Raw genomic sequence first — 14,557 nt, forward strand, 5'->3', positions numbered from 1 at the left:
CTGCAGGGTATGAGAGACCGCATCCATGGGTATCTCTGGTAACTTAGGCTAGGCCTAGTCTGCTCTGACATAGCACAGCCTTGGAGGAGAGAGGTGCTTGGGTACCTCCCCACAGCCCATCCTCAGTTATTGCTTCTGCTCTACTTATGCAGGCCCCTCAGTTTCAGTGGGAACTTCCCATGTTAGGTCATGACCTGGGACTTCCCACAAGGAGAATAGCAGGAGCCTGTTCCCAGAGTTTCCAAGCAGGAAGGTGCTGTAGTTTTGAGGAAAAAGGAGGGTACAGTTCCTAGACAATTCCTATTATCAGTTCTGTTTGGTCAATCAGAAAACATAGCATTGTAAGCAACTGGAGAGGTCACCCTCAGAATCCATGACCCCGAGGATCCCTTAAGAGGCCACAGGACCAGCTTTGAGCCCTCTGTGACCCAGGTAAAGGAGGCAACAGGAGATACATAGGAATGATGTCCACGGTGGTGTGTGTGGGGGTGAGGACAAGAGGCCTGGCTTCTAGCAACCTCCAAGGCAGAAGACATCGGATGTCAACTGTTCTGCCTTGGAAGCTTGGTGCTGCTCCTGCTCTGAGCCCCTCCCCCTTCCTACCTTCTTGTGGGCAGCAATGGCCAGCTGTGCCCACTTCTCCAGAGTTTTCAGGGGCGTGATCTCACGGTCAGGGATGTAAGTGGGTACAAGGCTCAGCAGACGTTCCAGAATCATCTCAGAACCATAGTCCACAAAGTACTGCTGGGAGGCCAGCTCAGCCAGGTCATCCTCCTGAGGAGGGAACCTCCGTCAGACTCCTGGGGATGCCCTTTCAGGCCTCCTCCAGCCTGGCCTCCTGTAGCTTGGGAACCCTGGCCCTCAGGGTCCTGTGTTCCCCTGTTTCACTGTCAGTCTTCTCTACACCCGGCATCTGTGAGGTCCTTAAGCCCACAACCATACTCTTGCCCCGTCATGGTCCCCTTGGAACCAGCACAGAGCTGGCTTCTGTCCAGGGGCGCATAAACTGAGCAAAAGGGAGTAGACGGCATATTGGTGATGGTCGGACACTACAGCTCAGCCCTACGTAAAAGCCACTTGGGCTGAAGGTCTAGGAGAAAGGAATCACCTGTCTTGAAGAGTAGGGCACTGGAGATGGTCTGATGGGGAACACACCACTGTCACCATCTCCATCACCATCACTACCTCCCTGGGGAGACTCGACATGGTAACAACAAGGGTCTACTTCAGAGAGCAGGGCAGGAATCTGGTATGGGTTGGGCCCTTCTCCACCTAGGCTGGTGCCAGCAGCCAGGGTAGTTGCTCCCTGGGGCTCCTGGGGTTTCTATATGGGAGTATGGGTGATAAGAGGAGGCTCTCAGGGACTTTGTAGGCAAATTCTATTTCTTAATGGGTGCAAAGTTTAGTAACCAGTATGGTGGCTTTAAAATACTCTGATATTAGCTTGTCAGCGTGCACACCATCACCACCAACCACCACTATCATTATCACCAGGATCACCCTTGCCACCCACACCAATAAACACCATCAGCAGCACCAGCAATACCATGGCTCCCAACTACGAGCGCTCTCAACATCAACACCATGTCCATCTTCATCCTGCCATCGCCAACAGAGCCCAATTCTGTCCCGAGAAGGAGATAAATTGATACACACCTGCAAAGCCTGCTCTACATGATTGGATTTTCTCCTTCAGAGTGGCTCCTAGACTAAGGACCGTGCTGCTAGTATGTCCGCGAGCAAGTATAGCTATGACACACTGTGGAGGGCATGGACCCCTTCCACTGGGGAATCGGGATAGCTTTCTAAGCACCCACTCCACAAAGCTCATAAGAGGCTAAGTAGCAATGAATTCAGAAGGAACCCGGGCAGTGTCCAACTGCCACCGGACCATTCTCAGTGCCAACAGACAGTAGCCCTTAGCCCGTGGCTAAGCAGCACACAGGTGGCTGTGGCTTCCTGTGGCTCATGCACCCCACTCACCTTCTCACACCTGTACTCCCCAAACTTGACTCCTCGTACCACCTGCTGGTAGATGAGGTTGGTGGCCACATTGTCCTCTGAGGGGTTGTGCCAGGGTGTGAAGACCTCTTTTCTAAAGAATAGCCTCCATGGGGCATTGCGTTCCTGCGCCCCCTGCTCCTTGGCATACTGCTCACACTGGGAGATGGCATCCATGACGTGGTCACTGCCGCTGCCCAGGGAGGACACCTGTGAGCAGAGGAGAGAAGGCACAGTAGGAGGATAGGAAGACACAGAACCCAAGAAGGACTTCAGAGGACCATCCTCTGTGTCAACTGCATGAGTGTCCACAGAGGCCTGAGGCCCAGAGGTGGCAGGAATGTGCCCTAGGTCTCCTGGGAGGCTGGTCCCAGGCACAGCTTCTCAGCTGGTATGTGGCATGCACATTGACTGCCTTTCAAGGCTCAACATCAAGCATATGTGTGTGTGTGAGTGAGTGAGTCCTTTTTTTTTCCTTCAGAGCAATGGATGCCGTTAAGCAAACTACCTCTGGGAGAGCTGATTGGTGACCCAGGCAAACTATGTTCACCAGGTCTGCCCGGTGACAGAGGAAACTCCAAAGTCCCATATCTAGCTAAGCAGAAAACTGAGCACCTGAGCCAGAGGTACTCACATGGCTGGGAAAAGTGGAAAGAAAGGACCAGTGGCTGATAGACCTCTTACACATCACAGCGGTGGATGTGACCCTAGGAAGCGGAGTGGCCTACTCCCCATCCCATTGGAGCCCCATCTTTCTCCTTTTTCAGCAGCAAGAGAAAGTGCCTCCCCCCTAGGCACCTGTGGTTGGACTGAGCTCTGGACCTCTGACCTTGGGGTACCGTGGCTTAAGTGAAACACATGTGAACATCTGAGCCAGCAGGTGGCAGCACTGTACTGTGCTGGGCTTGGTCCACCTTACCTTATCAAATAGGGCGATGTAGAGGGAGAACCCAAAGTGGTCTTTCAGTGAGATCTTGTCAGCCAGAGCATTGCACAGCTCCTTGGCTGTGGTTGCTGAATCCGTAAGCAGAGTCTTAGTGGTCCCATCCATGAAGGTCACAGGCAGCATGATGGGCTTCTTGGACTTGGTGGCCTGAGAATGGCCAAGAGTGAGCTCTGGTCACCTATGGGGCTAGAGCTGACCCCCACACCTCCAGCATCTCACTGGGACACCACCTGGATGTGTCACAGGTATCCACCCTGAGGGCATTTTGATGTCTTGAGCTGGGACCCCAAGGCTAGGAAGAGGGAACGCAGGAGCATGACCTTGATTAAGTTCCATGGACATAAGACAGGCAGGAAGTCAATGGTACTTCGGCGCTTTCATATTCTGGGGAGCCTCGGATCCCAGAACTCAAGGAGCCCTGGACTCCCACATGAAGGGTGTTTCTGGGGCACTGGAAAGCACCTGCCCACATATGCCAACCTGCAGCTCCAGCCAGCTGGGTGGCTGTGTCCGAGTTCCATTGACGAAGGTTCTCCTCAGGCGCTCCTCACAGTATGGGGCATAGCCAGGTGGGCCCCCGTGGATGAAGTTCCGTAGATACTGCAGACAGGGGACTCAGTGAGGCAGTCTCCACCCTAGCCACAGCAGCAGCCTGCAGTCCATCCAGGCACACCTGGGACCGGCTGCTCCAGCAAGGCCACCTACAGCCCTCTTTTCTAGGCCTGCTCCTGCCACCCCTGGGATCAAGTGCATGCCCTGAAACTTGGTGGCAAGGCCATATGGCCAACCTTCTGTCCTGCCTCACCCCCGCATTCAATCTCTCCACCCTCTATAGCAGCTGCTGCTGCTCCAGGGCCCCAGTTAGTCTCCCCTACCTCCCCCCACCCTCACGAAACATAACTAGCATCCGGAGCCTGGCACAGAGCGATACTGAAGTGCCTGAACCAAGACGTGTGTCCAGGGTACTCAGGACATATCCCTGTCACACTTGACCTCTGCAGAGTGGGACTGACAAAGAGTCAAGTGCTGGCCTCCTGGCAAAGGGGAAATTGGGAAGAAGGGGCTGGGAAGGGGATGTGAGACCTTCAAAGACCTGGGGAGGGCTCTGTCCCCATAATGGAGAATTTCCTATTCTAAGGAGAAAGGGATTCCAGAACTGGAGAAGTCCTAGAATCCCACGTGAGGAATCCCACGTGCTCTGTCCCAGCAGAGCAGCTCTGCACCCTTCCCACCCCAGACCACTCCCCTACCTTAACAAACTTCTCAGAGGGGGCAAAACAGCCCACACAGAGAGACACGAGGATCCAGCCACGGGCATAGCTGCTCTTGGATGGGTTGTGCGTCAGCTGCTTGCTGATCTGGCAGTAAATCTCATCCCTGGGTGGGGACAATGCCTCAGAGTGACATCCTGTCACCCCTCCACAGCACAGCTGTTCTGACCAGTTAGCCCAAGGCTTGCCAGGAGACAGCAATGGGCCAGGTGAAGAGGCTGAACACAGGCTCTTTAGATCTGGGGGGCCATCAGGAATGAGGGATGGCCCAGATCTAGCAAAAGCTCCAGATGGGGTCCACCATCCTCAAAGTGATCTGTATCCTAATACAAGTTCAAGGGTCACAGTTCCTTATGCCTACAAATAACAAGTACCAACCTGGTCTTGTCTAGCCCCCAGCCACTGAGATAGGCTGAGTAGGGGACTGCACAGATGGACACAGTAGAAACAAGGCAGGCACTTGGGAGTGTCTCAGGGCCATGGGCAGACTCTGACACCTGGGCACATCTCTCCAGTAGGTGAATACTATACTGGCATGGATCACATTTGTACTCAGCTTAAAACAAATGCTCGTAGCTGCATTGCCTCTGGGATCTGGGAGCTCCAAAAGGGCTTACTCAGGACACGCTCGCGCGTGCACGCGCGCGCGCGCGCGCGCGCGCGCACACACACACACACACACACACACACACAGTGATGTAGTGACTATAAGGGGCGCTCGCTGCCCCTCTTCTATGAGGGCAGTGCCAGGGAAAAGGTAGGACTGTCTAATTCAGTAGCTTCTCAATTTTGAGAGTTCATGAATCAACAAAAGTTCAAGCTGCCATCTCTTTATCATGACAAAACAACACATGCATGCACACACATTCTGCCCATGACCCAAATCATTTCCTAAAACAAGGGCCATTTTAAATGTCCAAAGTAGGCAGGCAGCCCTCGGATCAACAATCAGGCCTGTACGTGAAACTGGCATGGCTCGTCAAGGTCCCCGTCTTGTCACAGACCAGTGGAAACCCTGGAATCTCTAGCATGACCCCACTCAACCAGCAGACAGGAGGGAGACATGCTTCCCACAGTAACCTTGACCGTGGTCTGGGCCAGTTGCACTGGAGGTGAGCCAGCAGCAATGGGATTAAAGCAGAATGCTCAGGTGGGGCCATGATAACCCTAGCTGCTAGTTATGGGCTGCAATTCCATTCACTGTCTCACAGTTCTGCTTTCCTTCAAGCCTCAAATGTGGGCGTTATTCTTATTCCACAGGTAAGGCACAGAAAGATGGCAGAGACAGGTTAGGGCCACAAGACTAACCAGCAACGGAGCTAAACAGGTCTTTTTACTTAATCTGTGGCTAAAGTGATGGAGCCACTACCAGCTACCTTGAGAACCCACGCCCACTCCCCCAGACCCTGCCTGGCCAGGGCAGCTCATTGCCCCTGGAGCACTGACCGCAATGCGGGCCGAAGGATGCCATTGCCGATGATGAAGTGTAGCTTCTCTAGATTTGAAGTGGGCCGATCCTCCAGCATGCTGTTGCCCTGCACTGTGGATTCCCCATCGTGCAGCCTCTTGGTCACCTAGGCCACAGAGACAGGCTTGGGTAGAACAGGTGAGGCTGGGGAGCTGCCCAGGCACCCCACAGGAGCAGGCAGATGTACAAATGGGCTGCTGTCCCTGCCAGGTGCTGCACAGGGAACAAGTGGGTGCGAGGGTGACCACTGGCGTGTCCTTACTCCATCCCTAAAGACTAAGAACTAGACCAGGCTGATGCCACCTGCTTCAAGGGTAAATTCTCCTCTGTGGCCTCCTTGTACCCCCTGAATGTCAGTGCCCACCCCAGGGAAACCCTTTCAGCCAGGATATGCCCCATCCCTGACTGAGTGGAACCACCATCTCACAAACATGGTACCAGAGTACACCCTGGTTTACAACCACCTGGTTACCAAGCCCCTGAGCCTGACATGGTCAGCCTCAGATCTGGCTGTCAGGAGCTGTGTGTCTCCCACAGCCACAGCAGCAGACCCACATTGCACTCAGATATAGTGAGAGAACTTCCATCATGGAGAGAGCCAGGCAAGGTCCTCACATCTATTGAGCCCATGTCTGTTTGTCCCAGCCACCCACCCCCCCCCAGCCTAGACAGTTCTGGGTGCAAGGCCTTGGTGGCCTCAGTAGGTGTGGGATGGACTGATGGATGGCAGTCCCAGTACAGAGAAGACTGCCACAGAAGACTGGCCCAGGCTGAGAGGTCATGGGATGAAATGCATGGTACATGTGCTAGCAAGAAGTGGCCTCGGGTTCATGTGTGTGCTTGGCCCCTCCTCATCCTTTCTCCTGCCTTGGGAAGCCCCCACCCCACGCGTTTCCATCATCCCTGTCTCATGATTGCTCCACCGCTGTGATGTGCGGAAGAGGGAGGTAATGTCCACTCCCACTGTCCCTCCCACTCCCCCAGCCCCCAGCCCAGCTATGCTACAGTCTGGCTGGTTACCTAAGGAATTGGGCCCTGTGGTCTGTTCTTACCTCTCCTGTGAGTTTGGACTTCTTCTTCAGGGTCAAGTGCACCAGCTTGTGTCTCATACTGCTCTTCTTCTGCCCCTCAGGGAGCTGGGCCTGTGTAACAGAAAGCAAGTGTGACCTTTGGACAATGGGGCTATGGGATGTGGGAGGCATCCCCATGAGTTGTCACTAACATAGCAAAGTCTGTCTGTTCCTCAATGTGGCCCCTCAATGACAATGAACATTTTACAGTTGGCAAATGATCACACATTATTCCCAAGAATAGATAGAGGACGACCGGGAACTGGGGCAGGGATGAGGCAGAAACAGATCATATAGCATGCCTTCTACTGATTCTGCCAGCATGTTGACACCATCCCCACTATCCCAAGACAGTTGTCAACTGGGGACACCTTGGCCTCACCTCGCCCTCACCCTGCAGGGCCTGCAGCTCCCTCTTATACGTCTTCTTGCCCAAAGTCTCATAGATCTTAGTCATCACAGGGATCTTCTCACTGCCATCACTCATGGCTGTGTGGTATTTGGGCTCTGGGAGGTCCCCCATGAACCGGAGGATGGTGATCCAGACAGCCAGTGCCGCCTGGGGGTGGAGTACACATGTAAGAAAGCCAAGGAGGACAGAGGCCCTGGCTCAGGCCATGGAAAGGGCCTGGGCTTGGAGAGGAAGCTGGAGACATAGATAGCCACCTGTAGTGAGGACTGACCCTAGGCTGGGTGCTGGGCCAAAGGCTGTCAGACCATGGCCACCACCAAGGGTAGCATCCACCACCCCAGCCCAGCCCAGCCCTGTGAGCAATGACCCAACCACAGGTAGCCTCACCAGCTGGTCACCCTCATCATCATGGTAGAGCAGTGGCTGCTTGAGGGGCCTCCGGGTATAGGAGTGTGTAGTCGTGCCCTGGAAGTAGGTGGCAGCAAACTTGGCGAATTTGTACTCAGAAAGGTCCTCCTCATCCTCATCAGGCAGGGGCAGGGCTGCATCCACGTCCTCTTCCACCATCTCCCTCCGCCCTCGCTCCAGGTCCTGGGGGGTTGTATCCCAACTGTTAGGCTGGGCTCTCCAGCCAGCAGGGTGGGCAAAGGCAGCGAAGTTGCTGTCCCCACTCTGCAGACCAGCATTAGACACCCCAGGAAATCCCACTCCAAAGTCCTCGTACCTCAAAGCCACTAGGTGCCTGGCCCTCCTGGCCTGGCAGGCCACTTGAAGTCCCCAGGAAGCCAAACATCTTGTCCACCATGTCTGAGTGGTTGATGGGCTCATGGCGGGCCTTCTCCATCTGCTCCAGAAGCTCCTTCTTCCTCCGAGCTGCTTCCTTCTCCTTCAGCTCCCGCTCCGCGTCCTCACGGGCTAGCTGGGCCAGACGCTCCTGGTGTGGTGATGCAGGGGAAGAAAGTCAGTGCCCAGCAGCATGGCCTCCGAGAACAGCTGTCTTCAGGGAGACCAAGAGACCAGCAGGAGCAGCCCGTACTCCACCAAGATCCTGACACGGGAGAACTGACTGTGCTCACAGCCCCCGTCTGGGCCAGAGTCCAGCATTCCTGGAGCACAGGAGGACCCCACCGTTAGCGCTCTCCTTTCCACGCCTACCCCTGCCTCCATACCTTCCCCTTCCCATGCCCACCCCTGTCTCCCAGGTACCAAGAAGTCCTGGGCCATGGGGCTGGGGATTGTACTAGAGCTGACCAAAACAATTAATGTGAGCCACATTTAAAAAGCAAAATAATAATGATGATGTATAAAACTAATATTAATCATGTTTTAATGATTTGGGTTGTATTTCCCAAATATCAACTTAGCATGCAATCGATATAAAAATAACACGGATACCTTACATCCTCCTCCTCTTCAGCTAAGTCCTCATAATATTGTGTGCACCTCCCAATTTTAGCCATGGCTTTTAGATAAACCACACTTCAGTGTTCGGTGGCACTTGTGGCCAGCAGCCTTGTGTCAGACTACATGGTCCTGGTCACTTCTCTGTCAGGCTTTTGTTTTGGCTGTCACCCCTAACCAGGAAGGTTCTGTGGATACAGCTCTCTGACTCTGGCCACAGCCCAAACCCCACGTGAGAGTCCTGATGGGAGATGTCATTCTGTAAATATGTTTCTATTATTGGTTAATGAATAAAGCACTGTTGGCCAATAGGAAAGCAAGATAGACAGGACTAGGAGACAAGGAGGAGAGAGGAAGTAGGAAGGAGGGGATCCAAGATGGAGGACTGAGAGAGAAGAACGCCAGCCCCTCTCTCTGGTAAGATAAGACCACATGGAAACACTTAGCTTAATAGAAATGGGTTAATAATTAAGACAGAGCTAGCCGATAAGAAACAAGTAACTGGCCAACAGCATTATATCAAATACAGAGTCTCTGTGTGTTATTTGGGGCTGGCTTGGCTGTGGGTCCAAGCATGCAGGGGAAAACCTTACTCATAACAGAGTCCAGCTACTGTGTGCTGAGGGAACTAGGAAGTCTCTCCTAGGAGGCAAGAAGATGGCAGGGACGGGGGCAAACAGACAGTGATGGAGAAGTCACGAGTCAGACTGCAGAGTAGCCACCCAGGACAAGGAGCAGGTCCAGGCTTACCTGATGCTTGCGCTCTGCCTCCTCCTTGGCTTTCTTGGCACTCATCTCCTTCCGGAGCTTCTCCTCCTCCGCGAGACGCATCTTTTCTGCCTCAAGGCGCCGCCGGTACTAAGGAAAGAGGCAGCCACACAGACATAGAAACAGGTGAAGCCCTCGTCATAGGTCACCCCCCCCATTGCCCCATAGTTCTGAAATGCCAAAAGGGGGGGGGGGGGAGGCAGCTGAGTTGATTCCCAGGTCACATATGGGTGGGGGCTGTGGGGCTTTGTGGATCCCAGAGCCAGACTGGATATGCCTGTCTCCTTAAAATTCACCAAGGACCTGGGCCTCAGTCTCTGATCCATCCTAAGATCAGTGAGTCAAAAGTTTCCTCCTTTCTGGCTTTGACTTCCTCAGCCAGCAAAAGGGCAGGGGTAGGGAGACACCTGCATGGGGCAGTACACACCTATAAGCCACCCACTCTTGGGGTTCAGGAAACTCCTCACCTCGGCTCGGAGGCGCCTGTGCAGCCGGCGAGCGATCATGCCTCTGGCGTAGGCCTGCACAGTGAGCACAGCCCAAAGGCGGTGGCGGAAGGCCTTGCGCACCAGGTAGGCTCGGCAGCGGGCCTGGAACTTTATAATGCGAAGTCTGGCCAAGCGGTACTGCTGGTGCAGCTTCCGGGAGCGGTGCAGGGCCTGCAGCCGCAGGAAGCCAAGACGCATCTGCAAGGACAGCACAGCCATGCTCAGACCTGAGCTCCAGCCCAGATGGATGAGGCCAGCAGCAACATCCAGTGCACAGCCTCGGTCAGACTGGACCCACCAAGGTACCTGTGTCACTCAAAAAGGGCCCCTGCTTCCTTGCAGGAGCTCCAGCCTTAACAACCAGTGTCATTTCTGTCCACCTCCCTAAACCAAGTCTAGGCTTCAGCCAGATGTCCCAGAGTTGCATGTGACCAGGCATCTCTTGAATCGTCCCAAGAGTTCAGTCTCATTATTCTTTAACCCACCAAAATTCCACAGGGAGAGCTACTAGAACTAGACCAGGGCTCTGATGGAAGAAAAGGTAGTGCTGATTGGGGCATCCCAGGATTCAGGTTAAGTCCTGTTACCAAGGCAACAGCCTTTCCATGGGTAGGCCAGTGGAATGTGGGGAAGTGGGGCTTACCAGCTCATAGTTCCTTCTACAGTAGTGACCCCGCCAGTGCCTCTGGATCAGCGTGGCCGCACTCTTCAGTTTCAGGAAGTTGGACCTGAAAGGGAGGCAGTGATGGGTGACTCCAGAGCAGACAGCTGGTGGCCAGAGTTAGCCCGGACCCAGATGTGCCTGGACAGCAGACTTAGCCTCTGTCCTGTGATCTCCAAGCTATGTGATCTTGGGCAAAGCATGGAACCTCTCTGTACCACAGTGCCACCACCTGGAAGCGATGAGGCATAACACCTATCCTTCCCTCCTGGCAGGCTTAGTATATGAGGCCTTCAAGGCAGAAATTAGAAAGATGCTTGTTGAGTGAGTGGATGTGTGGCCAAATCAATAATGAAATAATGCAAAAGAGAGAGGGAGAGCTTTAAACTGTCCGACTCTCACACTTTGTAGATAAGGAAGCCGAGACCTGGGAGGCTGGAACCAGAGCCCCATCACGCCTAATTCTGAAGAACCCGGCGCTATTCTTGTACACACAGTGGACTGCTTCTCAGACACCACAGTTACCTCTGGCTTGATGGGGACAAAGGTCACACAGCAACAGCAATAATAATACAGCTGATAATAAGGAAACACAGGGAGGGAGGGTGGGCATGTCATGGCACAAGCCAGCCCTCCAGGGTCTGCATGGTCATGTGGGTAGAGAAACGAGGCTGAGAGCTGGTGGGTGGGTGGATGGTGCCAAGAACTAGAGGGAGGGCAGGTGAAGGGAAGCATTGGAGGGAGGAAGAGAGGGAGGGACCAAATGAACTGCAAAGGAAGCAGACTGGGTTTCCATGGCACCTGAATCACACTCTAGAATTGTTTTTTCCTGTGTGTGGACCATCTCAGGCACATGCATGTCCTTAACGTGCATATGAGCTATGCCTCGTGTAACTCATAAAATACCGGTGAACACACCTCTCGCCTCCACATGTGCCAGAGGGACAGCTACTGTGTGGTCCTGTTTATGTGACATGGTAGATCTTCGTAAACCTTGTATCTGTGTTCCCAGGTGATCTTGTGGTCATGTGTGCGTGGCATACACTTGTGTGCTGGCTTCTGTGTATGCTCCATGGGCATGCATGCTTGTTCCTGTGTTCATGTGTATGCTCCATGGGCATGCATGCTTGTTCCTATGTTCATGTGTATGCTCCATGTATGCTCCACGGGCATGTTTGTTCCTGTGTCCATGTGCAAGCAGAGGTGAGCCAAGCACATTCCCAATGTGGGGGGCTAAGGGAGCAGAAGCTGTTGACCCAGACCTGTCTTTGAAGCCTCGGATGACCTTCTGGAGGAGGATGACTCTGTCTGTGATGGCCTTGTCCCTCTCCACCTCCAGCAACATGTCATGGTGGTCCTGAAAGGCAGAGCTCCTGAGCAACGTCCCCCAAGACTATCCGCTCATTCCAGGACTGTCTTCCTTTGTCATAACTCATGCTTAGGGCTCTATGTACAACACAGGCTCCTAACTCTGATGGGACCTGTGCAGTGACCTCTTACAGCCACCAGAGATTATGGCTATTCCCCAAAGGCCTGGGGGAGGGGACCAGAGGAGTGGAGGAAGAGATGCAAACAATATCACATCCTAGCTTCCTGGGTCACCATTTCATCCCTGGCCCCTGTGGTCTCTTCTCTCCAGGGTCTTGGTAGCACACTCCTTTCCAAGACTCTCCTGGTGTCGATCATTCCCCCCCGACCCTCTCCTTCACACACATTGGACAATCTTCCTGTGACCTTCCAAACATACCCCACAGCATATGCCTCACCCTGGCACCCAAGACCATTCTAGGCCCTACTGACAGCTCCAGCCCTTCCCCTCCTCATTCCCAAGCCCAGTCCTCCTGCCTGTTGGACGAAAATTGAAACTTCACTGATATATATATATATATATATATATATATATATATATATAGAGAGAGAGAGAGAGAGAGAGAGAGAGAGAGAGATGGAATGGCCCATGGGTAGGCATAATGCTAGGGGGGGTGGCAGAGCTGCATAAGCCCAAGCAATTGTGTCCTTGATTGGAAGCCTGGCCTTTGAGTCTCACAAGGGGAAGATAAAAATCTGCCTAATAATCACAGACACAGGGTGAGACTCAGTTATGACGTTCTCAGTGAACAGATGAATAGACAGACGGACGGACATATGGGGCTGCTACATGCAGGCTCTTGAAGTATTCCTACAGAGTACAGTTGGGTGTGCATGGGGACAATGGTGTCCCTCTGACTCTTCTAGTGCTAGATGCCATCATGAGTCTGTCTGTTCTCTCTGCTGCCACATGCCTGGCACTTGACCACCCCAGGTCAGAGGCCACATTCCCTGCATCCCTCGCCGGCCTGACTTCAGTCACTCACTTCTCTCTGAACCTGTGAACTGGGCACAAGGCTTCCTATCTCACACTATTAGCAGGAAGACAGCGGGAGGCCTGGCACTGAGAACTCTCTCCAGTCAACAGGCAAGGAACAGAGGGGATGCAAACAAGGACATGAGAGGTGCAGTCTGACTCACCAAGAGGAGTTAGATAGATTCCCCCAACAAGACCCCACTAAAGACTACTTCCTCCCCTTCCTTCTCCAGTTGTCCTGCATCCAGGCCTGCCCCCACAGAGGAGGGGCTCTGCTCTGTCACCAGAACAGAGGAAATGGAAATAGGGAAGCCCACACTGTCCCTATGCAGAGGCTCTCTGGGGCCAAGACTGTCCAGGCCCAGGTCTCGCTCTCTCCACCACTGCCTAGGAGGCCGCAGGAGCCAGGAAATCTCGCTGCTGAGACAGAGCCATGGACGATAATAAACAGCTGATCCTCCTTAACCCTCCCTGAAGAAAACTTCAAAAAGAGGTCTGAGGTCCACCCTAGCCCAATCCAGGCCCAGCCTGTCACAGGCAGAAGAGTTGGCAGAGACATTTAGCAACTTGTCCTCAAGCCCCGAGGCCGAGAGCCACAGGTCAGGGTTTGAGTCTCTAACACGTGTCTGACAAGGCAACCCAGCTCTGGTCATCCAACTCTAACCTGAGGTGAGCACCTGACCCCATTAATTATCTCTAATGCTCACACACCTATCAAGATACCTTGTAGCCCCCTCAGAAACACCCCATGTGTGGAGGGCTCTGGGCATGCTAGCAGAGCCATGGCAGCCAGGACAGGCTGCTCTCACCTTCAGAAAGATCTTGGTTTTGCCGATCTGCCAGTCATTGTGTGAACCCAGCACAGCCTCAGCCATGCGCTGGCATGTCCCTCGGAGGTCGCCCTGAGTGGAAGACAAAAGTATTGATGGTATAACCAACAGAAAGGCCCCAAGTGTTTTTCTCAAGATTGGGAGTCAGGTCTGTCCCTGTCTGGCTGTGTGGCTGACCCAGTCTGACTCTGCCTTCTGTGAATGTCTGTTTTCTCCTCAAGCCAATTGGATGGCAACCATCATGACAGCTGAGGTCTTCAAACACGTCCTTCTACCCTGCCCCATCTTTGCAGCAGTACCCGATGTGACCAAGCAGATGTCAAGCTCCTTTACTGTCACATGTAAAACTTGGGTCCTCTCCCTTGTTGCTGTGCCAGGCCTTGTACCTGCTTGTATGCTGGCTTCACTCCAGGTAGCAGCACACGGTAGCGCTCCACAAACTCCACAAAACTGTAGCGGATGGGGTAGCCCGCACGCCGGATGCGGATCGTCTCCATCATGCCTGAATAGCGTAGCTGCCGTACACACAGGTGTCGGTCGAAGAGCTGCCAGGCCAGAACCAAAGGCATGAGGGCAAGGCCACTGCTGGGAAGCAAGCCCCGCCCTTGGCTGACCAGCACAGACAGAAACAGAGGCAGGCCTCTGGGATCACGGGGAGCAAAGCCAGGCAGGAGCCCAGAGCGGTTGTTGGTCAAACCCCAGGGACAGCATGAAGTAGGGAACCGGCGAGGGGAGGGGGCAACCATGTACTATAGGATCAAATCTCAAAAAAAGACATAGGTCTGTCTTTGGGGAGACACAGGAAGCCTCATGGATACTGAGGGAAGCATCTTCCAAGGCTGGAGGAGGGTGAGCATGTGGGAAGGAAGGAATAGAACCCTGAAAGTGCAAGGCCTG

The 14,557-nt window shown here is 53.7% G+C and overlaps 1 protein-coding gene across 1 annotated transcript in view; it reads right to left on the reverse strand.

Annotated features, from left to right (window-relative positions):
• Positions 1–14,557, reverse strand: part of Myo7a (myosin VIIA) — a 67,020-nt gene that overhangs the window by 16,069 nt on the left and 36,394 nt on the right. The window contains exons 17-32 of the mRNA XM_051192283.1: positions 14,047–14,205; positions 13,640–13,732; positions 11,749–11,843; positions 10,469–10,553; positions 9,805–10,023; positions 9,320–9,427; positions 7,893–8,102; positions 7,556–7,759; positions 7,139–7,315; positions 6,739–6,828; positions 5,665–5,792; positions 4,198–4,324; positions 3,428–3,547; positions 2,921–3,094; positions 1,984–2,211; positions 604–774 (exon numbers count right to left, since the gene is read on the reverse strand). Coding sequence (XP_051048240.1) covers positions 604–774; positions 1,984–2,211; positions 2,921–3,094; positions 3,428–3,547; positions 4,198–4,324; positions 5,665–5,792; positions 6,739–6,828; positions 7,139–7,315; positions 7,556–7,759; positions 7,893–8,102; positions 9,320–9,427; positions 9,805–10,023; positions 10,469–10,553; positions 11,749–11,843; positions 13,640–13,732; positions 14,047–14,205 — 2,388 coding nt within the window. The remainder of the gene's footprint in view (positions 1–603; positions 775–1,983; positions 2,212–2,920; positions 3,095–3,427; positions 3,548–4,197; positions 4,325–5,664; positions 5,793–6,738; positions 6,829–7,138; positions 7,316–7,555; positions 7,760–7,892; positions 8,103–9,319; positions 9,428–9,804; positions 10,024–10,468; positions 10,554–11,748; positions 11,844–13,639; positions 13,733–14,046; positions 14,206–14,557) is intronic.

The sequence above is a fragment of the Phodopus roborovskii genome, unplaced genomic scaffold (assembly GCF_943737965.1).
Source record: "Phodopus roborovskii unplaced genomic scaffold, PHOROB, whole genome shotgun sequence".
Classification (NCBI taxonomy): Eukaryota; Metazoa; Chordata; class Mammalia; order Rodentia; family Cricetidae; genus Phodopus; species Phodopus roborovskii.